This window comes from Leptosomus discolor, chromosome 2 (genome assembly GCF_034619465.1).
Source record: "Leptosomus discolor isolate bLepDis1 chromosome 2, bLepDis1.hap2, whole genome shotgun sequence".
In the NCBI taxonomy this organism is placed as follows: domain Eukaryota; kingdom Metazoa; phylum Chordata; class Aves; order Leptosomiformes; family Leptosomidae; genus Leptosomus; species Leptosomus discolor.
In genome coordinates, this window is record NC_141392.1 from 75,780,065 (window position 1) to 75,807,686 (window position 27,622).

Consider the following 27,622-nt stretch of genomic DNA (forward strand, 5'->3'; position numbering starts at 1 on the left):
TTCAGAAAATGGTTTATAGTTTATTGAGTATTGCAGTTGTGCAAAACACGAAATACAGAAACAACAAGTGAACAAAGCAGTTGTGTATACTACACATATACACCACCCTGGTCCTGCACAGAATTTATGAGATGAGTTGATTGATTGAGGGTTCCAAACAGAACAGCCATAAAACTGCTCGGGAAACCTGCCTGACTAGTGTATGTTTGCTAACACCGAGAGAATAAATACTCAGCTTCAGAAAACTAAGCAAGTTATATCACATTTTTTATTTTAAATAACCAAGTTCCATGCTAAAGCTCGATACCCCCATGTTCCCTTTAAAATGACAAACCATTAAAAAGATTTTTTTATAAAACTAATTTGAAGGTACAAATAGTTTTCCAAGCTGTTCCAGACCATCAAGCTGATTTTGACTTTTTGGGACTAACCCCACCATCTTCAGCTGACTTCTCTGCTGGCCTCTTTTTTAACCCTTTCATTTTCCGCGTCTGCAGTTTACCAAGATCTTGCTTCTGCATGTGGATTCGACCGTAAGTTGTACCAAACACATCATGGGAGATATTCTTTTTCTTCTTCGGCTGTAAGGGAAGAACAACATTAGTATTTCTGAGCAGAGAGTGCCAGGAGCCCTGGTGAGAATCAAGTGCCTAAAAGCAAGGCCGCTTGAATCGTTTCCAGCTTGGAGATTAAGAATTATTCTGTATGTTCTATACACTTCCAGAGGAGAGTCTGTGGGCCAGCTATCACCACAAAAGTGCTGTGGCCCCAGGAATCTCAGCTGGCCTATATAAAAGTAAGCTTTGGTCAAATACATAATAATTACTCCAGCTTTTGCTCTTCTTCACAGACGGATCTGGAAGTAACGTACTTTCCAAGGGACGTACCTTGAGGGCTTTTGGTTGTTTTAAAGACAGCTTATAAAGGTCATCTGAAGCTAAATGTGTCCTCCTCATAACCAGATCTAATGAAGGTCCCATCTCTTCCAGTTCAATTCTTGGTATTTTACAGCCAGATTTCTTTAGAAGCACCCTAGGAGGGAAAAACAACCAAAATCAACATCATCCTCTGTGATAAAGATTTACCTGTCTTCAGTCAGGCAGGTTCAATCCTATAGTTCGGAAGACTATTAAAAACAATGGCTACTGCTAACTCCATTATTGAGAAAAATGTCTGTTAACATATTATAAATTGTTATTGAATCTGCCCCATCACAATTTGAACACACCCAAAATATAACCTGGTTAATGTAACTTTTTTTTTTTTTTTTGTAATGAGACCAGTATTCGTAGAATCATAGAATGCATTGGGTTGGAAGGGACCTCTAAAGGCCATCTAGTCCGACCCCCCTACAATAAGCAGGGACATCTCTAACGAGGTCAGGTTGCTCAGAGCCCATCAAGCCTGACCTTGAATGTCTCCAGGGATGGGGCTTCCACTACCTCTGGGCAACCTGTTCCAGTGATCCACCTCCCTCATAATAAAGAACTTTTTCCTAATGTCCAACCTAAATCTACCCTTTTCTAGCTTAAAACCATTACCCCTTGTCCAATCACCACAAACCCTTGTGAACAGTTCTTCCCCTGCCTTCCTACAGGCCCCCTTCAGGTGTCGGAAGGCCGCTATAAGGTCTCTCCGGAGCCTTCTCTTCTCCAGGCTGAACAACACCAACTCTCTCAGCCTGTCCTCATAGGAGAGGTGCTCCAGCCCTCTGATCATTTTCATGGCCCTCCTCTAGACACGCTCCAGCAGGTCCATGTCCTTCACATGCTGGGGGCTCCAGAGCTGGACGCGGCACTCCAGGCGAGGTCTCACCAGGGCAGAGTAGAGGGGTAGAATCACCTCCCTCCACCTGCTGGCCACACTCCTTTTGATGCAGCCCAGGATGCGATTGGCCTTCTGGGCTGAAATTGCACACTGGTGGCTCATGTCCAGCTTCTCATCCACCACTACCCCCAAGTCTTTTTCCACAAGGCTGCTCTCTAGCATGTCTTCTCCCAGCCTGCATTGATACTGGCAGTTGCCCCAGACCAGGTGCAGGACCCTGCACTTGGCCTTGCTGAACCTCATGAGGTTCGCCTGAGCCCACCTCTCCAGCCTGTCCAGGTCCCTCTGGATGGCATCTCATCCCTCTGACATATCCACTGCACCACCCAGCTTGGTGTCATCAGCAAACTTGCTGAGGGTGCACTCAATGCCACTGTCAATATCGTTAATGAAGATAATTAAACACCACTGGTTCCAGTACAGACCCCTGAGCGACACCACTTGTCACCGTTTTCCATCTGGACATCGAGCCATTGACCACTACTGTCTGGATGTGACCATCCAGCCAATTCCCTATCCACCGAACAGTCCACCCATCGAACCCGTATCTCTCCAGCTGAGAGAGAAGGATGTTGTGGGGGACCGTATCAAAGGCCTTGCAGAAGCCCAGATAGATGACATCCGTAGCTCTTCCCTTGTCCACGGATGCAGTCACTCCATTGTAGAAAGCCACTAGGCTGGTCAGGCAGGACTTGCCCCTAGCAAAGCCGGGCTGACTGTTTTGACAAATTAGCAGTATGACTGTTAAAACGCAGTCCCAGGACCCCACAAGCCATATCGCTCCTCAAATTCATAATAGTGCCCTGGGTATTAATAGACATGAAAAATACTTACTATCGTTTACAGCAAAATAAACGGAGCCCTAACTGAGAAATTTTTTTGTTCGTTTTGAAGACTGAGACTGATAAAAGTGATTTTGTTTTAAGAAAAATCAAAATCTCATCATGGGACACAAGCTATGAATGAATGCTCACAGCCTGCTAAGGCAAGGCCATGAACTGTGAGGGTGAACACCAACGCAGCACAAAAGACTGCCCTGTCCTGCCCTTGTGTGTCACTGGCTGCAGCCTACTGCCTGCCGTTCTCTGACACACACCCGAGTGAGGAGAGTCCCTGAGAACAGGCTAAGCCTATGAAGGCTCAAGCAGTGCTCTGACTTCACCAGGTTAATTCACACCACCGCGCTAATCCAGCCACGTGAAGGAGCAATCCTCCTCGCTAGAACAGGGAGCTCAACAAGGAAGGAAGCAGCACGTTTAGGGCTTAAGTGTTTTCTTTCTGCTGCACAAGTTACTCTGCGTTACGCTCGAACACCTCTACGCACTCCACGTTTTAAATGCACCAAACTATTGCTTAAACCAGTTTGATTACACAACTACAGGCTAAATTTGGGGAAAAGCTGACAAGTGTCCCAAAAAGCAAACAAATAGATAAAACACACACTCACTTATAGCTTCGCATGTAGATTTTCCCCTCTACAGCTGTGAAATGCAAAACGTACTCTAATCCAGCCAGACGAATACTGGGCACATTAGGACCTCTGAAGAAATCTGAAAGAATATTTAAACAGAATAAACACCAGGTTTCTTGGCTGAAAATCAAACCCATATCTGACTGTAACAAATCGGTTTATTTCATAATGGACCCACATCACATCCCTGCCATTGACTCCTTGCTTATACAGGCATTTTTATTGCGTCTAACTAAGCATGGCTATACACGGGATGGCTCTAGAAGAGCCAAATCTGTACATTTAATGGGATTCTCACGAAATAGCCTCTACGTAAAACCGCAGCCCTGCCAAAACATGGGAGGAAACTTAACACTGCACATGTTAGCTCCTTCACTGTGAAACCAAACGTGTGTAGAAATCCTGACAGGAACACAGTGACTTTCCAGAGATAATCTGGTAGCAATATCCAGGCTATCTAAAAATAACTGCATGGAGAAGAGCAACTACACTTTCAGAGCAGTAATGTAGCTTTATTAAGCTAATTGGGATAACTGCATTGTCAATTCTTCTAAATACTCAGCTCTAAAGTCAGAAAAATGAAATGTATCTTATTTTGCATTTAGGACAGTTCACACTCAGCTAAACATAGATCAATACAGAGAAGCCATTAGTTCAGGTATCTGTTTAAAGACATCATTCAAAAAACTGATACTTAAGATTCTTAATCAGAGCCAGATTTGGAAGAGCACAAAGAAGGACCAAAACCAGTACAAAAGAGACTGAAACTGGATCTTGTCTCCTCTTACCTACATTTTCTCTCTCTGACTTCTGGAAAAAGTTTAGATACATCATTTCTTTCATAGCTCCCCCACAAAACACACTTCTTCAGGTAAAGCCATACTCATCATTACAATTAACATTTTCTCTATTTAATAAGCAACACATATCTATAAAAATAAGACACTTGAAACACTTGCTTAGTTTGCAGAGGGAACACTGAAATACAGGTTAAATACAAAATGAGCCGTCTCTAGCGAGGTTCTTTTATCAGGCTATGAAAAAAACACTGTGCAAGCACAGAGCTTGCAACAAGCACCGCAATCTGTCCAACACATGCAGAGGGTGGAGAAAGAATGTGACCTTGACTGAGGGAACAAGGTGTGCTAATGCACATGACAGGGCAACGCTGAACCATAGGAGAACTGCTAACAGGCGCAAAACACATCAGTCTTTTCCGTTCTGTCCCATTTTCAGATCCCTCAGCTGGTTGCCTTTTCCTCCATCACCTTTTTCAAGGGTATCAGCACTGGAGTGACATCCAAAACAAAGTCTTGCTGGCAGACACCAGCTGGAGTATAGCCGGGAAATTTCCTTAGTCAATTACATACTCTCTCTCCTCCTCTTGTGGGCTGAGCTTGCAGTTAGAGGAAAAGTTGCAAATAAAATATTTTGTTTGTTTCTGGCATACATTTTCCCTTCAACTGGTTCTCTGTGGGTACACGAGCTTTACATTTGCAGTGGTTTTATTGGCATCTCTCTTTCGTATTTTCCTGTGGCATCATACATCCTTTTACCCACAGGATGAGCTCTTCCAACAAATGCAGGTGGTCAGGAATCTCTGTTTCCTGGCAATGCTGAACAGCCGCAGAAACCTTACACCTCAGCATACCCAGAGAGCTGAAGTTTTTTTTAATGTACCCTTAATCTACAACTCTTGCTTTGGTTGGAATAGAGACTTGCTTTCTACTTTCTTTCCATTCCTAGTTCTTTTCCCCCATCGTCCTCAACATGTTTCCAGAACTTCTGATTCATTTTTTCCTGCAGAGAGCTTCACTGGGTCTTTCCATGTCCAGATTAAATTCCTAAATTATTTTGGAACATGAATCTATACACTTCTTTCTGTATCAATTTGTATCCACAAGCTGGTAACACTGTAACCCACACAGGTTATCATTAGCAGAGTTCAAGCTCTAGCCCAGACATTTCCCAGCCATCCCCTTTCTTGGCCAGAAGGAACCCACAAGTCTTCAGAGACACTCAAAAAAGTCTATGAGGGAGGCTGTATGAAGAAGAAGCTGACGGTCAGACTAAAATGGTAGAGGTGTCCTGGAAACCAACATTTTGGAAAGTGTATAAGCAAGACTCGGAGTGCCTAACTGTTTTTAGGAAGAAATAGGATGTGCAGTAACAGAACTAGCAAGTAGGCAGTGTTGTAAGAGATGAAACAGTTTATAAATACAAGCATAAAAAGTTATTAGAATTTCATGAGCTGCATTCCAAGGACTTACATCGTAAATGAATTCCTACACTAACACATCAGTAGTCTGGGATGTCTTTGTCTTCCATATCTCCAAAGAAAAATGCAGTTGCCATTTATTTCTCCTAAATAACTTCTTCCACTTCACAGTTTAAGCAGACTATAGGGTTTGGTCACCATCAAGACAATAATTCGCTCTTGCCTTTAATTTTACAAAGAAACTGCTGTCAGCTGATATTCCAAACACACATAAACCCTTTTGACACCACAAAAGCCAATGAAAGCTTGTTTTTTTACCAGCATCACTGGCATCGCATTGCTCTGGCAAGAAGCAGCTGTTAGCTACCTAGTAGTCCCTCTGGGATCCCAACAATACTGCCACAGTAACAAAACATTTGCCGCTGTTGCTATAAAGACATTTTTCTGTCTGTCTTAGCAATAGAGTAGCAGCTTAAAAGCACTATCTTCATCAGGAACAGAAAGAATCAGGTCTTCCCTACCAGTTAAGGGCAGTTTTGAAGCAGATCACGTTATTACCCAAACGATATTAATTGGTTAGTGACACCTTCAAGCCTTTGCATTCCTTAACCTTTTCCTTTGTCTATTGTTTTGAATCTAGGTATTTCGTAGAAGTCAGCAGAACATTAAGACCGGGGGGGACTTGGAGTACATTCAAGAATAAAGATTGGGTGCCAGTTTGAGTATATTTGACTGCAGAGTCATTAAAGGCAAATGACTAAAAAAGAAAGGAGAAAAGGCAGATGAACATCGAAAGAAATAGGACAGGAAAGACGAGTTAGTTATTTGGCAACAATCTAACGATGCCCGTCTGCCATTTACGGTGTCGAGCTGTTTGATCGCGGGGTGCATGAGCACATCTGGATGCCAATCACCAACACTGTGCAGACGCCTGAACAAGAAAATAATGCACCTGCTTCCTTTAGAGCGACACAAACGTGCAGTACTAAAACTCACTTATCTTCAGATTCAACATTCACCCACCTTCAAAGGTTTCTAAGCACAGTTACTAGCCTTTCATCAGTCCCCAAGAACCAGTCAGCTGTACTGAGAGGATGCAAATTTTCTACTCTCCTGCTTCTTTTTCAGTTTAATTCCAGATGAAATACCTTGCTTTAAGGAATTAGAATAGTAACAGGGGGAGGAAAAAACACCTCATTTTTAAGGTCGGTTTCTAGAGAGCAATCATTAATCTGCTTGCTCAGGAAAAAACAGCCCAATCAATATTTATCTTATGTGAAAGGGAGATCTTGCAAAGCTATAAAATTACGAACTGGTACAACCCAAGAATGGAACTGAAAGAACAAGACTGTTCTTACTAGGCCAGTTTCAGTATTTTAGCAGAGCTTAGGGAAAAAAAATAATAAAAAGAGTAATCACCTTTAGAAAGATGCATTTTTTTAAGTGTCAAGAGATGCAATACCATATGACTTCTACACCCCAAAAAGCCACCCTAAGAAAAGTATAATCATTTTCTGTAGATCCCCAGAAAAAAAAACACAATGTGTTTTATCTTCCGGAGCCTCCAAACTTGAGAGAGTTAAAAAACTTTATGCCAGTTTGTCTACTAAGCTCCAAGCCTGCCTTAAAGTTAAGACACGGCTAATATCTACAACTGATTTTTACTGCACGTGTTCTTCCCAAGCGTTCTAGTCAAGGGCACTTTTGTTAGAATTGGTCACATTTCCAACAGAAAATGCTTTCGTTACAAAAACACAAGCTCATTTATACTGATTTGACCTTTTTGTAAGCAAAACTATCCCACTTCCTGAACCTCATCCACTGATTTCAAACAAGATACTTCAAAAATATTATTTCAGAGCACTGGAACAGGCTGCCCAGAGACATTGTGGAGTCTCCTTCTCTGGAGACATTCAAAACCCGCCTGGACGCGTTCCTGTGTGATCTGTTCTAGGTGGTCCTGCTCTGGCAGGGGGGTTGGACTAGGTGATCTTTCGAGGTCCCTTCCAACCCCTAACATTCTGTGATCGTGTGAAATATATTATTTAGTTAGAAATGTGACGATCCAGTACAATTACAAGGTAGAGTCTTTATGAAAAATGCCAGAATTTTCCCACAAATTCACGAATTTTAGTGAACACAAAGTTCCAACTTCAGAGTCTCTTAGGCCAGGCATTTCACCCCCTCTAACAGTCATGATGATTAGTTCACTTTAATTTCACGTGACATGGAACTTGCAAGTGACTGTTCTTGTTTTCTTTCTGTGCTGAACATAAGCAAACATTTATTGACAAACCAGCATTTCCCAACAGATCACATTACTACAGATTCATGCAATCCTACTGCTCAAAAAAATAAAAATACTGACCAATAAGAAGGCTCTTCAGTCTTCTGTATTCTTCATTTACATCAAACATGTCACCAGCAAATATCAACATCGGTTTTGTTCCCTCAGGACATTTACTGTTCTGCAGAATAAGAATTTTAAAACAGAACAAAAATTCAGACTGTGGGAGGGAACATAATATGGACTGAACAGGTGGTTGGCCATTCAACGCTGAATGAAAAATTGTCATCAATAGGGACAGAACAGACACATTTTTCATTGAACAACACTGTATGTGTATGGAAGGCCTTTGTTTTTAAAAGAGTGAATTGCATTATTCTTTGTGCTGGATTAAAGAAAAAAAAAAAGAGCGATTCTTTACTATAAAACGTATGAGATAACACCTTCTGGTGAAAATGAGTGAATTTGACTGCGACTACTAACAAGAAAAATAAATTAGAGGTAAACAAGTTTATTGCACTTCTGACCCTGGGGAATACATGAAAAAGGCTAAGAAGAATAGTTTAATTTTAATTCTGGCCTAGAATTTTAATTCTGGCTAACAAATACATTTACTTAACTGTAACTTCCCTGCTATAAACAGCGTTATGAAGACACACACCACAATCTGACTTTAAGGGGAAGATTCACCTTTATAAACCATAATTTCTTCACTATCCCTCTAGACTGTCCTGCCAATTTATACGCTGTGATGAGAATAAGGACTTATTTTTGCAGTGGAAGGAGTGCTTGACACAGAAGTACACACATATGAAGTATGTTTTAGACCTGCCAAAATGACCCTAACACAGCCATAAAAGGTGAATTTTCTCTGGGTTCAAATAATCAAGGTGCTGACTCCCTGCCTAAATGAAGTATAGTTCCCTGAAAACTGGCACTTACGTGCTACTGAAAGCTAAAGAAAGTTTCAGAATCATCTCAGTCACCAGATTGACCCTCCTTGACTCTAACTGGAGAAGAGGGATTTCAGTTTTCAAAACCTACGCCAGTTTATATAGGAACCCACCATGAGCGGAACCTGACTAAGGAATTTTGTAAATGTAATACATCAATTAAAAAGGAAAACATTAGGAATAAGCCAAGTGTAAAAAAAGAATTTGCAAAGAAAGTTGCAAGCTTGCTCAAAACAACCAAAACAAAAAGCGGAGCATAAAATAACATTCTGGGGTACACAAATACCCTCATATACTACATGAAACGCTTTTTTAATCAATCCTTGTCCTTACTTCAAAGCACAGAAAAAGCCAATGCACCAAAAAAATCCACCAGTAGATGTCACTGAAATACTGAATTAGTGATTCCTCACCTTGACATCTTTCAGGGATACAAACTTCTCAACGCCTAGCTCAATCATGTCTAGGACGTGATAGTCAAACATGCGACCTGTGAAAGTAAAAAGAGAAAATCCAGCTATTTAAATATTCATTGAAAACTAGACCTTTCATCCAAATACAACCCCAAGTGAGCCATATTACCTATTATCAGGTTGTTAGGTCGCTTCTTGTTGTGAGAGCCAAACAGAAACAAAGAACAATCTGATTTCTTTGAAAAAAATTCCTACAATTGAGGAGAAGAACAAGACTCATGAGTTCTGGTTCGTAGCATTTAAAATGTTGGTGAAGGTACAGAACACAAACACCTGAGTTTAGGAGCTGCTTAATGAGAAGAGCAACTGCACTTACCAGAAGAGTTTTGAGCATGTCCAGGTCCACATAAGCGAAAGCTCACAGCTGGGTTCGAGGTTCAAATAACAATACATTTCTTTTTTCATTTCCCATTGCCATAGTAGCGATCAAACCAGGCAACTTTTTTCTTGCCATTTTATCTGTAACGCCCTTTTTCATCATTCCTCGTTATCTGTTTTTACATAAGATACCTCCAACCACTTCTCCTTGCCTGAACAGTAAGTATTTGCAAGTTGGCTGCAGCTCTAGTGCCTCATTTTAGTTACCCAGCTAAGCTTTATGCAGCGTATGAGCTTTGCCTAACAGCTTCTGAACCACCAGTTAACTCCCTCAACAGCAAGCCCAGGAACATCTGCAAACATCCGATGCTCTCACACTCGGGCACAAGAGTCCTACTGCAGAGCAACTTCACGTCAATTTATTATTTAAGACTAAGATGCTACTTAAAACCAAGCCAGTGGTGACTAACGTAGAGAAGGATCTTTTCTCCAGGCGCAGTAGGTAGAGACTCTGTTACGGCATTTTGCCCAGCGCCAACACAACAGCCGTTCTTTCTGAGGATGCCCAACTCCAAAGCCTTTCTACGCACTGCTGCTTCCCAAGGCAGCCCCTCATCCCGCACATCAATCACCGTCCCTAGATGTACATGCACGCTATTCTTTCAGTACTTCCCAGAAGTACCAGAGATTCTACACCTGCTCTTAGCAGTTGAGAAGCAGAAAAAGCCACTACACCTCCTCCCACCCCTGCAACAGCAGCAGCTCCGAGAGGACACTGCAGCTCTGCCCCTCTGGGAGGTCAGGAGAGACACCCCAGGAGCAATCCCAGGCTGGATTAACCGCACGTACAAATCACACAGCTCGGCACTGAGCTCTGCCACCAGGTCCCTGAAAAATACTGACTGGAGACAGATCAAGAACAGAACCATCCCCCTGAAACACTTGCTTATGCACAGCTCTGTGAACTGTGTGTTGATACATGTAATTCTCTAATAGCTGTATGGTATTTTATTAAAAAGATGCAACAAACTCAAATGCCTCAAACGTGTCCTGCATACACTGCAAAATCACACACATTGCAAAACTGCCCTTCTAAAATGTGTAACCAAGTTTAAAAAAACCCCAAAACTTAGATCTGACTTTCCACAGCTTTCTAGGCTCTGATTATTTGTTGACACTGTTCTCAATGACCCAACCCCATTGTTTTGAGGTTACAAGAATTAAAGTTCCCTGAAGGATCCTCTTTTAAAGTATCAGAATGATTTTAGCTGCCGTGTTTTCCCAGAAATTATCAGAAGTTTAAAGCAGTGGTCATCTGATGATTAGCTAATTCCTATATGACTGTGAGACCAAGTCATCCAGCCTTGGGATTGTAAGAGGTTTAGTCTCAGCAAACAATGTCACAAATCTTTCCTGGCTGCCTACAGTAATTTCTCCATTCCACTCGCGATATTTTAGTGGTGGCTGTGTTACTGTGCTTCATGCCAAGAACAGCAGCACATACTACAACACCTCAGCATCAGTATTGATGCAGATTAACTAACTTTCAGTTACTGGTGTATCTAAGTGTCAGTGTATCTATGCTGCAACCACAATCAGGTTTTTTGTTCCTAACATGTCAAAGAGTGCCTTAATGGTCCAACACACCTTCAGCAGCTCCTCTAGCACTCACTATTGGCTGCCTTCACTTCTTGAAAAAGGATCCTTAATGATCTTTAAGGTTCCTTAGCTATCTCCCCTCTCCTCTCTAAATAATAAATTTAGAGATAATTCCTTAGATATGTTCCCCTTTTTTTTTTTTCCATAATCCCTTTCAGACAAGAAACTGCATTCGTGCCCAGTGTGTATATATATTTTTTTTAATTTGCACACAGATTTCCTTAGCACAATACCCCCAAATTCCCAGCTTCAGTGTCCATTTTCAGTGAGTTACTCCAACAACTGCCGCACGCATTGTAAAGCTGACCCTTATTTCCCTACGTGAGTCTGCAGTGGTGCAGAGCAAACCTTACCGAATCATGATGGGAACCAAACAACTCATTTTGGGATAATTCAGTTTCGTCTTTATTGTAAAACCGCAGCTGAACATCACCATCTCCTTTCTCTCATTTTGTTGAAGGAAATACATGTACTGCTTTTATGACAGATATATTTCATCAGTTCAAGTAATGCTTCGATTGAAGTGCAAATGTGTGAGATACAATCTTAGGACCAGCCCCTTTTTTTTTTGCCTTGCGGCTCATAAATTAACTTGACCTTAAAGCACTGAATTAACACCAAATCCAGATAGGGGCACAGCACCAAATGTATTTCCAAACACACCCCTCCTTCCAGAATCCCCTCCAAGCCTCTGAAAAGCCGCTTCTGCAACCTCTTTGCAGGCCAAATCTAACAGAAATGGCTCATTTTTCTGACAGTTCTTGAATGAATGGTGGAACAGAACTCTCAGCAGCCACCTCACGCCTGCACAGCTGACGCACACAGCTGCACATGATACTCTGCGGGGCTCCTCTTCCTCTACTCAAACAGGAGGAAGCCACAGAAAGCTATGGCCCCTCCATTTAACCATTTTAACCTATGAAGTCCCCAAAGTGAAAACAGTTGTTCACAAGCTATGTCACTTTAGAGGACTGACTTTTAGAAAACCAAAACAAAACCCTTTATTCTTCCTTTCATCTCAAGCACTGTTACTTACAAGAGCGTTACCGACTCCTACATCTGCCTGTCAGTTTACAGAAACACGCATTTACGGTAAAGACAAAGTCCTCACAATATGACGATTCTGTCTTGCAGCCAGAGGAAACACAGGCCTGCTGACGCCACAAATCCAGACACAGCCCTACCTTCGACTCATCTGAACTCCCTATAACCTTTGTTTCTCATCTAGTTCCTCATGGAGTAATAGCAAATTATTCTCCAATCAAGTTCTTCATGATTTTAAGGCTGTAAAATGAGAAGAAGTGGTTTATACTCACCAACGATGTTTGATCCTCAAAAGGTCTAGTAATATTTTTCCTGAGGAAAAAAAATCAGGGGGGGAGTTTAAAGAAAAAACAACCTCAACAGGCCCAGACATGCACTTCTAATTAGTTCTGATAACATTAAAATTCTGCATTCCTCTGGAAACTCCAGCAGCAGAGTTTCAGTTTTAGTTCACACCATAAGCCATATTAATACTGCCAGGAGTGCCTTAGTGCCGTCGCTGCCAGTTCAAGTACTTTCCTCCGTGTTTCCCACCTCCTGGGGCCTGAATTCCAGACCACCACCAGGGACACTTCATAAACAACTGCCTTTGCTTGTTCTTCCAACGTGAAATTTAGCTATTAATGTCTCTGCACTACATGAATCCAGATCCTGGGTTCCCATTTTGAGCAAGACACGTCCATCATCACAATCTCTAACTCCAACTTATAAGAATTTGGGTACAAGAACTCCAGCCTACCCAAGTGACACAGAACCTCGCTGGCTGTTTGCAGAGATCAGAGAAGCCAGCTGTTCAAGCTTCCCGAATCCTGCTCCGTAACACTTGGCACAGAACTGAGCCCAGCACCAACGCTGATCACACGTAGCTCGTTTCCAGTCTACTGAAATTTATCACGAATCGCAGTCACTTTCTGCAACCCCTTCCGCTGTTCAGGCCCTGACGCCAGCCAGCACCTCTATTCATGCTTTGAAATTACCAAAAGCGGACTTGTCAGAAGACTCAAAGCAAGACCACTTACTTTTTGTACAGTACAGCAAAAGGCTTCTTCACAGCATACTGCAAAAGACAAAGTTAAATCCATGTTATCTCTTCCACAGGCAAGGGCACAGCACTGCTTTTTCTAAAACCCGACACCTTACACGATCACATCAAATGCAGTAACTGTTTGTGCAAATCACTCTAACAGAAGGCACCTCAAAAGGCCTGTGCTACTAACACAGGTAGTAATCTTGATTCCCAATTCAGGGAACCAACCCTTCAGGTTGATAGTAATCTTGATTCCCAATTAATTGCAGAAGGATTTATTTCTAGAAACTAAGGAACAGCTGAAATCGAAGCCATGTAGTGGAATCTCTCTGCTTCCAGAGGCATGAGGAAAAACAGGGAGCGAACAACCACCTGATTATCATCGGCATAAGATGGCAAGAAAACGACAAAGCAAGGAGAGAAAAGGCTGTAGGAACAGCTACAACGTGTCAGGTACGGAGTCAGGAGGCAGGATTGGCACCTTTAAGTTTTAGGAGAAGCTGAAAGCTCCAGATCAATAGACACAAGCAGTTTACAGGAGTGTGGGATATGACTTCAGCTGAGTGATCCAGTCCCAATTCTGTACCTAATGCTCTTGTTTTCAAACAGACTTGCAACACCTCACCTTATATACTGGACAATTGTGGAAAAAAATAATAACAAAGAGTATAAGGTCAAAACTTCTGGCAAAGAAGAAAAATAATCTCCATGAGTGGTAAGTAATGACAGTTTTGGTGTACTGGTCGGTCTGAGATTTGGGGAATAGGGAAGAGTATGAAAATACTGATCTTCCAGAAGAGAATATGCAAATTGTTAAGAAAAAGAAGATAATCTTGCTATGGCACACAAAAAAATATCAATTTTTGCACACTCCGTCAAACAACTTACAATGTCTTTAAGCACTTCAGTCACTGTTAAGTTTGCATTTCCTCCTTTTATGAGCATAGCATTTTTTGTATTTTCTTTAAGTTTGGGTTCTCTCTTCTCCAGAAATCTTTTTGCTCTCTTAGTTTTAGGCTTTCTGTAACAATAAATTAACAGTTAAAAACTTAGTATTAGTAACAACACCCGACACCGCAGAAAACAGTAAAACAAAACAAGAATAGGAACAAGCCGTGTTCAGGAAACTTGTTTCAGTGACTGAAACTAACCACAACCTGCAGAATTACAATTAATGCTAAAAAGTCCAGTCTCAGATGAAAGTATTTTACCATCACTCCTCTCCCTCTCCATCGCCCCAAGCTAGCAAAGCTGATTCTACACTCTCGGGCTTTTCAGTTTCTGCTAATTTAGAGCTTAAGCTATACTGGGATTCCCACGGACTGCTGACAGTCTGAAAGCTTCCCCTCACACCAGCTCCCTCCTCAAGTCAAGAGACTCGCGTATGAGAAAAAAAAACCAAAGTTACTTAGGTGACATCCACCAGCCTCAGCAGGGGCACAGAGCTTGGATAAACGAGTAACTACGTGGCTTGAGAACTACGTTTCTCCACTAGGCGAATGTAAAGCTTTTACTATCTCCTCCGTGAAGCATTATATTTATTTTCGTTTAAAACCCAACCAGACAACCCCTCCACACACAGCTATTTCCAACTGTAGATGAAGATAGTTCTTTCCAGTGCCCAGAAATCCATAAATCCCGACACCAGCCGGACATCACGTTTCCTTTAAGTCACCACCTGACCGCGGGCTGCCTCGCCACCCACACCAAGCTCGTTTTCCCTAGGCCTTTTCTCTCCCCCGGCCTCCCCCCTCGCCGAGCCCGGGGAAACCGCGTAGGCACATCCCGCCCGGTACCGGCCCCCCTCGGAGCCCTCACAGGCCGGGAGGGGACGGCTGGACACCCCCCCACCCCCCCCCCCCCTACTCACACCACCCGGTCGAGCGGATCCATAGCTGCCGAGGCGCCGTCAAGCGAGATTATCCGACACGTCACATCCGTCGCGGGAAGGCGGGAGCCAGAAAGCGCTCGGGTTGGGGCACTGAGCATGCGCGGCTCGCACGTCTCTGGCGCCGGAAAGCGTTCTTGCCGCTCGGGGGCGCGCCGAAGGGCGCGCCCCCGAGCGGCAAGAACGCTTTCCGGCGCCAGAGTCGCACCTGAAGCGTTTGAGTCAGAAGGGAAGCACGTGTACAGCTAAAGGGGGCCATTTTAAGCCCCGTTTCCCCCCCCAATTTACTTATTTGGAAAGACCGATGCAACTATTATGCCTTCGTACGTAATAGAAACCCAAAGATTTATTTCTGCCTAAAATCCCCCATGCGGTAGCATCGCTTTTCAACCAGCATCTCCTCCTAATCTAAAAGGCTGTTGGTTATTTCAGAGCCTGCAGGCCTTCAGTCAGAGTTGTTGGAATTTGTCCCGATTGTTACATTCTCTCCTTGAGTTTGTGTTTGATTGTAACTTGAAAACTGAAGGAGCAAGAAAGCCAAAATGCCCAGGAAAAAGAAAGGCGTAAACCTGCTTGAGCGGGTCCAAGGGAGGCCACAAAGATGACCAGGGGGCTGAAGCACCTTCCCTGTGAGGACAGACTGAGCGAATTGGGGTTGTTCAGCCTGGAGAAGACTCGGGAGACATTTACAGCGGCCTTCCAGTATTAAAGGAGGCCTGCAGGGGAGGTGTGAGGGACTCTTGATCAGGGAGTGTGGTGATAGGATGAGGGGTAACGGTTTCCAACTGAAAGAGGGGAGATTCAGATCAGATATAAGGAAGAAATTCTTCGCTGTGAGGGCGGTGAGGCACTGGCACAGGTTGCCCAGAGAAGCCGTGGCTGCCCCCTCCCTGGCAGTGTTCAAGGTCAGGCTGGATTTGGCTTGGAGCATCCTGGTCTGGTGGAAGGTGTCCCTGCCCATGGCAGGGGCGTTGGACTAGATGATCTTTGAAGTCACTTCCAACCCAAACCATTCTGTGATTCTATGATTCTATGATTTTTTTGGGGGGCGAAATCAGGAAAGCTGAAGAATTTGCTATCAGCAGTGGTGGACTCACAGCACCTGCTCTCTGGGAGGAAAGGCGGAAAAGATGGATAAAGAGTGAGTATGACTGCAAAACGTTAAGGCTAATAACAGGAACAAAAGTTTAAGCATTATAAATAACATTTAAAATCTAAAAACCATTATTGTGAAGGTACTCATAGTTTATGATATACACAAAATGTTAGAAGAAAATAATACGATTCCCAGATAAACTAGAACAAAGAAACAGCTTCAGTACACTACTGAAAGGAAAGGCCAAAAAAGGTCAGAAACCGATTCTGCTAGAATACTCCTTGCACATAACAAAAACAATTTACACGTACAGAGCCACAGATTTAGCAGTTGGCTAACAAAACAGAAGAGAGAGTTGCTACGTCCACACACTGACAGAGAATAAACTCTGGGCAGCACCTCTCAGTTCCCAGAGGCAGGGGCTGCAACAGCGAGCCCCTTCTTCCCGCAGCACACCCTGTCTCTCCAGCAGCAGGTTTGGCTGTCGGCAAGTGCAGTCTGGCACGGCAGATGCCCCCCACTGCAGACAACACTGTACGTCATACCAGTTCATAACATTCCCAGGACTGTTATAATTATCCTCTGTAGCTCAGCACCAAACAAACCAAGTTCAAACAATGCTTTTAAACCTCCAGGACTGCAGTTAAATCCAGGGTGTCCCTGAAACCTGAAGCCCCACACAGGCTGTAGGGGTATGGAATGTGTTCCCTCTTCTTCCTCCCCTTCCCCCATGATTCAAGTTGCTTCTACAGAGAAAAACGGAATAGTGGGATGGATGGTTTGAAACTGTTGCACTGTTTCGATGACTTACCTTTACTGATCCTGTGCTGTGAACAATGCTGGGGGTGAACTTCTCCTCTGATCATTGCTAATTAAAGTATTACATAATTATGCTGGAATTAATTAGGTGTTCCCACTCTCACAGCATTGTTGCAGTTAAACCATTTTCCTCCTGACCTTTCTTCCTTCCTACCTTTCTCTGCCTCCTTCAAAAGAGTTCAACTTTTATATGAAGTACTATGTGGCAGTATTAATGATGTAGCGGGACACAGTATCCACCCATAGACTAGCTGGGGGCCACAATATGGTCACATGGATCAGTTTGGGAACCATGGGTACAGGATCTTAGGCATAAAAACCCTCAGAAAAATGCCAGAGGAGAAGATCAGAGCCAAGAAGTTACGGGGGTGGCAGTGGGGAGATAGTTCCTTTTGTATAACACACATTCTATTATATAGCAAATGGGGGAAGGAAGAGTGACAGATGCCTCACTAAGACCTAGATTTCAGCTGCTGACTAGTCCACAGGGGGTTTCAAGACTTGACTGGACAAAGCCCTGAGTAACTTGGCCCGAATTCAGCGTTGACCCTATTTTAAGCAGGAAGGTGGATGAGAGACCTCCTGAAGTCCCTTCCCACATGAAGGATTTCTACGATCTGTTAAGGGGACAAAGGACATTAGAGAAAATCCAAACTAAGCAATTCGATGAGTAACCAAAGAAGTAATAAAAGCCATGCTTACTTGAACTTTTCTTTCAGTAACTGCAGTACAAGAGCAGCCACAGTATGCGGCTGAATAAGACACACAAGGTGAAGCTATACTTGAAAAATTCAGGACTCTATTTTAAACAATGCTTTTTTTTTTTTTCCTTTTTACAAAATGTTCCAGACTGTACAGTACATAATTTTTACAAAGTAGGGGTTTTTTAATTATGTAACCATTTCTTCTTCTTCAATTTTGAGGTAGAGATACACACATTTCCAATTGGCATTTTTAAAAAACACTTAAGCCCTCCCCACTGTAATCCAAACATAACAGCAATGCACAAGAACACAGTGTCCATTTCTCCACTATTAATTGCTCAGATAAACTGGAAATCATGTCACGGCCTGTAAAGTTGCCATTTAAATGTTGGCCCGTTAACTCCATGAAGAAATCCTGAAAGATCAGAGCTGGTATCATGGAGGGGCATCCTCTAAGGCAACGCTTCCAGAAGGAGAATCCTCTGCCCCTGAAGCAGGGCTGTCAGGCAGAGGAAGAGAGGCATCTATTTCCAAGCTGTGCTGCTTCTCCAGATCACAATTCACGTCAGAATTTCCTCCGCCACTCACCTCTCCCTCTGACTCTTCAGTCAATTTGTCTTGGGCCTGGGCCGATTCCTCAGAATCTTCTTTTTCACGCAAAAAGCTGCAAATCATGTTAGGCCTGCTGTAGGAAAAATCTCTGTCCTTGATCTGTAACCACTCCACTCCACCTGATGCAAAGAAGGAAAACTGATATTAGTGACAAAAGGAGTTAACAGCAGTTTTTTCTTAGTTTAAGTTCACTGTTATTAAGGCTGAGCCTGACCAACATTTAAGTAAAAGAATCACTGAGGATAAAGATGTCTTTCAAGAATTTGGACCCACACTAATTTTTGTGGCGAGTCTCACCATGGGGCTTATTCATTTTCCTTGAAAAATAAGGCTATGAATAAGAGAAAGGCATTTGATAAAGAAAGGCCAGCTTAAAAGGAAGAGAAGCTTAACTGCTGACAAATGGACAACAACATGCATAGGCTAAACCAACTGATCCAAGACACATAGCTGCGGGTTTTTATGCAGATGCTGGAGGCATTGTGTATGGTTCATTGATGTCACCAGCTCGGTCACTAAAGAGCAGTCACAAGGGAGACAAAATTATTAGCAAAGTTACAACAAGCAGGAACGTCAAGATACAAAACTATGCTATGTCCACGTCACGAGCACTGTGTCCTGCTCAACCCATACTAGAAAAGAGAAACAAGAACTGGTGAGAGTAAAGTTAGCTCAACATGGAAAGAGACTTAAAAACCCCAATCACCCACAAGAAAAAAAAAAAAGGCAACAAAAAAAGACAGAGTCTAGAAGTCTGCTTGGAGGACACAGCTCAGATGGGGCAGATGGTCACGAGGCTGTACTGGGAAAACAACTAGGGATTGACAGATCTCCCAGTTACGATAACAAAACAAATAACTCATGCTCATTGGAAGCACCAGATCATACAGTTGTAACAACCACAAAAGCCAACAAACAATCGAGAAATCCCACTGTAAAGTTGTACTTTTTCCATACAACAGAAATGTGATTTGAAAACTAACTGCCATAAAAAGCGGTAGAAGTCAAAATTATAGACAGGTTCAAAAAGCAAGTGAAGATGACAGAGCCTTTGGGGACTAAAGACACAGCAGTCCAGATGAAAACTCTTGTCAGGATATTCATGAACTGCTGAGCACTGGCAGGATAGCCCAAAGAAAGGATTACACATGTACGTGGGATCACTCATGTAGAGGTCCCCTTCCTCCTAGTTTCCACATACCAGCTCACTACTGTCCATAGTGAGAAATACAGCACAGGACTAAAACACCTTTGGTCTGATCCAGTATGGCAGGTTCTGTTGCGTTTAGGTGTCAGACACCACCCTTAGACTCTTAAAATAACTTAAATGCAATCCAAAATACTGAGAAAATATTTTACAAACGCAATAAAGATAATAAAATGTTTGTTCACCTACATCTCAGAACATCTGACAATATGATAGGGAATGACATCAGAGACAGTTTAAGAACTCGTGTCATCTCCTGAACATGAAGCTCTTACAACCCACATGGAAGAGACTTCAAGGAGAACCGGGATTCCCCTCCCACTTGGATTTTTAGGCAGTAAGTGTTGCCAGTTCACCAGGTGGTGTAGTTACTTCCTACGCACAACATCAAACTTCTGTCAGGGTACAGAAACAAGGTGGTTTTCAGCAGGTATCGTCACTATTGCTCCTCCAGCACAAAACAGGCTTTTGTACGAAGCAACATGTTCTCTAGTCTATCGTACTTGAAAAATAACGGTTTCTGTTTAGTATCACCTACTTAATTATTCGGAGAGAAAAAATGGTACATAGTGTTGATAAGAATTCTGATGTTTGGCTAGATTCCAGATGACATTTCACATTACACCTCCTGTGACCAATGTCCAGCTGACTGCGCACATTTAATGTAAAATGGCTACATTTACATGTAATTAAAACATGAAGCAGTAACACTGACTCAAATGAAAAAAAGCAACAGGATACTGCTAATGAATACACTATATATATAGCAGGATACTCAATATCTGACTATATAAAAGCACTGACTTCCGTAAGACAAACCACCGCTGAAATAAAGCGAACACGTGAGCACTGAGTTCTGCCTACAGAATGAAAATCCGTATGAATGGTCTGCTAGGCGTGTCTTTGCAAATGAGTTAAACTCATTCACAGTTAACTGTAAATTTAGTAAGAACAATTCAGATGTAGTACACACAACATGGAGCTTCTTACTAAGGATATTATAGATTTTCAACAATTACATAGACTCGAAAAGTCATTAGAAAAATTGACAGAAGTAAAATAAGATAATTAAGAACCACTGAACAGCACCTCTGATTTCAGAACTAGTGCCAAAACTTTGAGGTGACAGAAAATCACCAGTTTGCCCTACTCTTACACTCTCCTGCAGGACTCTCCTACTAGCTACTTCTGGAGGCAGCACTGGTCAGAAGGAATCTCTCTCTCTTTTCTGTGTTCTGTTTTGTATTTTTGTGCACAGAAGGAAGTTCCTCTAACTTCCTGCACGCTTTTGACTCAAACACTGAACCAAGGCTGACACTCCTAAGTAAAATCCATCCATGTTCCTATGCACAACAGCAGAGGCACTAACCAACATTCTCTTCTCCTTCCTTCTTTTCTGTCAGAAGCGTCCGTGTCATGTTCAACTTCTTCATTGTGTGGCACTTGTATTTCAGCTGCACTTTTTGGTTGCCTTCTGCATCTACTATGAAGAGAGGAGAAAAAAACAATACCCTAAACCAAATCATTATAGTGAATTCCACCATCAGCTGAAACAAGAGAAATATTTTTAACCTCCCAGGCTACCACCGCAAACAGGACATCAAATCCCAGCAATTACCGTGCTCTGTGTTTTCTTCAAAAACCACACAGGTTCCCAAAGTATCTATGGAAAACAAAGAGAGAAAGTCTTAGAGACTAATGTATATCAGCTGTAGACACTGCATGCACTGGCACTGCTCCGGGAACGGTCCGACTTCCAGCCCCTGGCAAAGGCCCTGCCTTGGTAACCACACTGCCTCCTCGGGAACAGACAGGAGCATCGTGGTCACTGATAGTCACTACGAGGGAAGGTTCCAGATCATTTTCTTCCAGACCAGTGTTGTCACCGTAAGGCAAACGGGAGAACTACAGGCTGCACCACGTGTCAGTCCTGCTTATATAGGAGACAACAAGCACTTACTTTTAGGCATTTTATGTCCCACATTCTTCCCTGCAGAAATACCAGCTGGTGCACCCCGGCGCCAGCTTGCAGGCATACCTTCCAGTAAGGGACATGGATGCATGGCTAATTCAGCAGCCAACGCAGACCGGTGCTGTTCTATACCGTGTTACACAAACATCACCCACAACTTCAGCACCCCACAGGACCACCTTCTCCATTCGCAGTGCAATTAACTGACGTTAAGGAAGTTCTTTGTGTCACATGAAAAAGGAGAGTTTGTATCCATGCCATTGTTCCTACCTTCGTATTCTCCTGCAAATACATATCTGTCCACTTGTAAAATGGGCCTCTCTGTCTCTATTCCCTACAAAAAGAGGGACAAAATTGCACAGATGTCAGGTCTCTCTTAACCCAGTCAAATTTCTTGCTGTAAGACCAGAGAAGACAGATACAGCACAATCCAGATTACATCAATTCCTTGAAAAAATAGTTAAGAAAAAAAATATAAGATAATAACAGTAAAATAAGTATTCCTTAACATAGTAAATGTGAAATAAAAAAGTTCCTTTTAATACTAGAGATAAGGAACGGATTCCGGACTGTAAAGTTTTCTCAAACTGCCACCTTCATATGAAGAAAAGCACATCTTTAAAACAGGATTTATGGAAGTGGATAAGAGAGTTCTGCAAAGGATATGATTTTACAGCAGCTAGCAGACTCCTGAAAGAATGGCAAGACACACAATTAAATTAATATTTATTAGTTTTCAAAAAAAGTTAATAAAAGTACTTTTAGCCATTACAATTGACCCTGAGGTCTTTGCAACGCTAAACATGGGGTGCGGGGGGAGGAGGAGTTTCCTTTCTGTTTTTGTAGGAGGCCTAGTTAAGTAGCAATAACAAGTGTAACAAAGGGTTTAGCCAATCTAACTGTGGAATCAGTGTACTGTTAAAAAAAAATAAAATGTAATGACAATTTTTCAGTCTATCATCAGACATGTTACTTTAAGTACACTAAATACAAAGAATACACTAGATAATACAGTTCTAGTAATCACAACAAAACCAACAATGCTGAAGTGGTATAGAAAATGCTCTAGTGTGTTAAAAAAGGATGAAAGAAATTTAGAAAACTGCAGCCAGTGGTCTATTTAGGTTACAGTAAATAAATTTAAAGCGCTGTTATTTCCTCTAGGAAATTAATTTAACCTCTGCATTAAATTAACAAATAAAAATATACACATTTGCACGAGAAAAAAGATGTTATTTTCTAACCTCCAATCCATACAAGTTCTATAATGTGGAATAACTTTTAAAAGTCTTTGCAAAACACACACGGTGAAGAATTCCAGCAAAAAGCATTATACCAGCACCAGAAGTGCAACTGCAGGGTCACAGAAGCTTCTGCGATTACCGTGTGTGCACATTGTGAAGGGACTTGAAATTGTTGTTATTTAATTTTAATTTTTTAAACAAGGAGTGGGAGAGTAAGGCAGCAGTTCTATCAGCTCATTCCCTTCCTCTACAGCAGAGCTTTTCCAAATACGCAGACCAAAGTCCTGTTATTCTTAATGTAAGATATACCTATAAACTGCATTTTGGTAAAAATTAATGTCAGAGCAGAATACACTAATGAATGGAAAACGTCTTTTAATAGTACATCATGAACATCAACGTCATTCAGGACGTGAAGATAAGCACATGCTAAAAGATTTGAAGATGTGGCACCATGTGGCAAATAGCGTAAAATACAGAGTATCACACAGGTTAAAAAGAATTTGTGCAATTTTCCTCTCGTACTTCTAAAAAACCCAAAAAAAACAGAAGTATCTAAGGTCAGCAAGATTTAAGCTCTGGGATTCTCTCTGTTTCATAAGCTGAGAACATCAATAGCACTAAGCTAACATGTAGAACTATTTTCGGTTGTTTTCTTACTACAGGAAATTAATAAAAAAAAAAAAGCACAGCAGTACTAGGCAACAACATTAAGGTTTTCAATATTCAAAACTATTTCTTCGGCTGATTTGTGTTCCCTTTCGGACTGTGCAAAAACAGAGACCATCTTCCGGTTATGTGACCAGCATCACAGAAAACTTGCTAAACAGAATAACACAAAGCAGAATCTTTTATTGTAACACAAAGCAGAATCTTATTGGAGTTTTAACAACGGCTGTCCGTTAAGAAAAATCTCAAGGAATGCCTGCTCTGGGGAGTGAGGGCCAGTAAGTCTGGATACAAGTAGGATACTGTATAGATACTTAAAAGTCTTTCTAGTAACATTATGAGAGAATCTCAAAGCACAAAATTTAAAAGAATCCCTACTGAAGAATATGTAGCCATTCAGCCACCAGTAGTGAATCATCTGTGTGACACATTTTCAGATCCAGGAAGCAAATCTGCTTATAAGAGCATATCCATCCAGTGATGGATGATTTACAAATTTTGACTGGATTCCTACATTTTAGATTTTCAGAATTGACTTTACCACCTCACATACATACTGATCAGTGGCACACTCAGATGTTCTATTCCATCTTTTCAGACTATACTAAAGGTCTGATTTCAGAAAGTATTTGCAAATCAATAGTACTTGTACTATCTATACAGTTTTCATAGTCCAATGTAGGTTTCGAAGGGCAAATAAAATTTGTCCCATACAGAGAAAGTGATTAAATAACTCAAAAAGAAAAGGACAGGTAAGCCAGATTCTTACAATAACCTCACAGTGAAGAAAACAACATCCAAAACTGTTTACCAAATGCTCAATATGCAGTTATCCTTTACGTTTACAACACCTGAGCTTGCCAGACAGTATCTGCAAAAAAACCCACTGTAAATACAGTGCAATTCAGAAAGATTTTGGCTTTACCTGTGAGCCATATTCAAGCTATTTGAAGAAGCGTGCTTAACAATATTTTTGTTTGAAGGTGTAAAATACATCATTTAAAAAAGATCAACTTGGAGCTTGAAACCAGAGGGGATAATGGTCCTAGCTTATAAAAAACTCTGAAAATAACTCCTTATATTTACATAATACTATATTCAAAGACCATATGTCGTCTCTGAAATAAAGAGAGCCCACAACATGCAGCCAAATACAGCTGAGACAGTTCACATAATTCTCTATCAAAGACTTGATCTAAATGTTACTGATGTCAAGGAATTCAGAAACAGCCTCAGTCCCTTGTTCACATGTGTACTGACTTACCCCTTTCCTATTGTGCTGTAATCACTCACCAAAATCTTGCATTTGTTTTCACATTTTTCTAAGAAGTCTGAATCAATAATTCCTGATAGTTCCACCATGACCAGCTGCTCCTACAACATAAGTTTATAATGTACATCTGTAATTGATATATCTGAATTCAGGGGAAAGAAAAAGCCCCCCCCCCCCAACAAACAACCCAACCCAAAAAGAACAGCATACAAAGACCCAGACCTTCAGAATAAACAGACCCTAAATCTGATTTATTCTGCATTTTGTCCAGAGAAAATGGCAGGCGGACATTACAATACCCCGGGAAACGCAGTGACCCACTACTCCATCAGACACCTGTTTCACACCTGAATTTCCTGGCCTCCTCTTCCTAGCTAGGAAGGGAGCTCTTTTTTCACTCTTGAAAAATGAGGATCGATGTGGATAAATGGTTTATGAATCATAACAATACGACCAGTTACATACTGCAAAGTACATTTTTCCAAAGCTTTAGTACCTACCTAAATAAGACACCATAGTGAGAGGATAAGTTAAGCAACGTGTTGCTTGAAATGGTTACTTTTAGATCTTTATAACATACTGCTTTGAAATAAACTGTTTGCAATTCCTTACAATTTTGTGTGAGGAAAATGTAAAAACAAAACAAAAAAAATAGCCACCTTGAAAAATGTCTTTTCAAGGAAGAGTTTTCAAGAATCACCATCTATTAAGCATATATGAATTATATAATAATAGAAGAGTAATAGTTTGTATTTTCAGATGTTATGGAGGTAGGAAGCAACTGAAACTGGAAGATTGCTTTCTGACAATGCTGTTTCCCAGAAAACCTGAAGTAGAACAGCCAAAATGATACAGCTTTCAGGATGCATTTGCAGTTCAGAAAGCCAGTCTCATCCTGGGCTGCATCAAAAGAAGCATGGCCAGCAGGTCGAGGGAAGGGATTCTCCCCCTCTACTCTGCTCTGGTGAAACCCCACCTGGAGTGCTGTGTCCAGCTCTGGGGGCCCTAACAAAAGAAAGATGTGGACTTGCTCCAGTGGGTCCAGAAGAGGGTCACAAAGATGATCGGGAAGCTGGAGCACCTCCCCTATGAGGACAGGCTGAGAGAGTTGGGGTTGTTCAGCCTGGAAAATAAAAGTCTCCGGGGAGACCTTACTGTGGCCTTCCAGTGCTTAAAGGGGGCCTAGAGGAAAGGTGGGGAGGGACTCTTGATCAGGGAGTGTGGCGATAGGATGAGGGGTAACGGTTTCAAACTGAAAGAGGGGAGATTTAGATTAGAAATAAGGAAGAAATTCTTCACTGTGAGGGTGGTGAGACACTGGCACAGGTTGCCCAGAGAAGCCGTGGCTGCCCCCTCCCTGGCAGTGTTCCAGGCCAGGTTGGATGGGGCTCGGAGCAACCTGAACCTGGTCTGGTGGAAGGTGTCCCTGCCCAGGGCAGGGGGGTTGGAACTAGGTGATCGTTAAGGTCCCTTCCGACCCAAACCATTCTGTGATTCTATGACACGACCACAACGGAGGACAGAGAAGCCCGACAGGCCCAGGGTAACGTGCTCACTCTGTGCCCGATCCCGCCGCCAGCCCGGGGCAGCCATAGCAGCGCCCCCGGGCCCGGCTCTCCTCACGCATCCGGCGTGTCCCACCGGCCCTCCGCCAAGCGGCGCCACGACGCCGGACCGCGAGCACCGGCTCCCGGGGGTCGGGGGAGGCCTTGCAGAGATACAGTGAGCGGAGAAAGGCCACACCATACCCCTTTTCCCCTTCACTGAAGGCCCGGAGCAGCTGCTCGGCCCTGTCAGCCCGCAGCAAGGCGGGCGCACGGCCCTCCGGTGCCACCCGGCAGGCCGCCTGCTCCGGCCCGCTCAGCGCCGGCGAGGGGAGAGGGGGCCGGGCCGGGCCCGCAGGCAGGACACGCCCCGAGGGGGGCCGGGCCGCGTCCCTTCTTCGAGCACTGCTGCAAGGAAGGCGAGCGCCCGGGGAGCGCGTCCCGATGCCGCCATCCACCAACCTCCACCTCGTCCTCTTCTGCTTCGTCTTTCCTCTCGCCCTCCTCCATGATCCCTGCCGCCGCCATGTCGCCAGTGAACGCCTCGCTCGCCTCAGCGCGCACCACGTGGACCCGGCGCCGCCATCTTAGAGGGCGACCGCCCCGCGTACCCGCCCGCGCCGCTCCGCCCGCCCCCCCCCCGCTTCCTTGTGGAAACGGCGCCAATGGCAGCGGCGGCCCCACCCCCCCTCCTCCGCCAGCCTCCCCCAGCAGGAGGCGGGAGTGAGGCGCGCGCCTCAGCGACGGTTAAGCGGTCCCCGAGCGGGGGCAGTGTGGCGGCGCGGGGGGCCCTGGGGAAGAAGGTGGAGCTCAGCCGGGGAGGAGCCGCAGGCCGGAGCCGGTAAGGCGGGGGTTAGCGGGAGCGGGGGGAGGGACAGGGAAAGGAGGAATGGCAGGCCGCGGGGAGGAGGGCTCCCCGGGGAGGGGGCGGGCCGCCAGGAAGCGGGGTCAGCTCTGCTCCGAACGGGCTCCGCGTCGCTCCCCGCCCGGCCGTGGCGAGCCGTGCCGTCACCCGCTGTCGTTCTGCCTGCCGGCGCCGCGTCGCCCTGACCCGAGCTTTGCGCCAGCCGTGAGGTTTTCCCCAGACCCAGCACTTCGCCAGAGCGGAGGCACACCCCGTTGCTCGGCCCTCGTTTACCAGGTCGAACAAGGCACATCGTCCCCGCTAGGCAGAGCCACGGTTCCCCTCGTCATCCTGGTAGCCCGTCTCGGCACCTCTGCCACTCGTCTCCCTTCTGGTGTGCTAGCCTTACGGGCACCACTGCCGATCCAGTCTTGCCAGGCCCTTCTTCGGTGGAAGACGGGGAAATGTTGTGC

The 27,622-nt window shown here is 43.5% G+C and overlaps 2 protein-coding genes across 3 annotated transcripts; both read right to left on the bottom strand.

Annotated features, from left to right (window-relative positions):
* On the bottom strand, positions 1–15,235 carry RPF2 (ribosome production factor 2 homolog). Its single transcript, XM_086482434.1, has 10 exons — positions 15,148–15,235; positions 14,166–14,298; positions 13,270–13,307; positions 12,523–12,562; positions 9,339–9,420; positions 9,170–9,246; positions 7,885–7,984; positions 3,275–3,377; positions 888–1,032; positions 1–581 (listed from the first exon to the last, which is right to left on the bottom strand). Exons 1-10 carry the CDS (start codon positions 15,168–15,170, stop codon positions 402–404), a joined length of 921 nt encoding a protein of 306 aa, XP_086338560.1. The 5' UTR covers positions 15,171–15,235; the 3' UTR covers positions 1–401.
* A 2,627-nt stretch (positions 15,236–17,862) lies between these two features.
* GTF3C6 (general transcription factor IIIC subunit 6) lies at positions 17,863–26,879 on the bottom strand. 2 transcript variants are annotated; one of them, XM_086461295.1, is made up of 6 exons: positions 26,768–26,879; positions 24,782–24,862; positions 21,846–21,909; positions 21,222–21,266; positions 20,973–21,083; positions 17,863–18,515 (listed from the first exon to the last, which is right to left on the bottom strand). In XM_086461295.1, the coding sequence occupies exons 1-6, from the start codon at positions 26,831–26,833 to the stop codon at positions 18,220–18,222; spliced, it is 663 nt and encodes a 220-aa protein (XP_086317421.1). In that variant the 5' UTR covers positions 26,834–26,879; the 3' UTR covers positions 17,863–18,219. The 2 variants fall into 2 exon arrangements, with proteins under 2 accessions (XP_086317421.1, XP_086317420.1); XM_086461294.1 differs by having other exon boundaries at positions 20,973–21,086.
* Between the last annotated feature and the right edge of the window lie 743 nt (positions 26,880–27,622).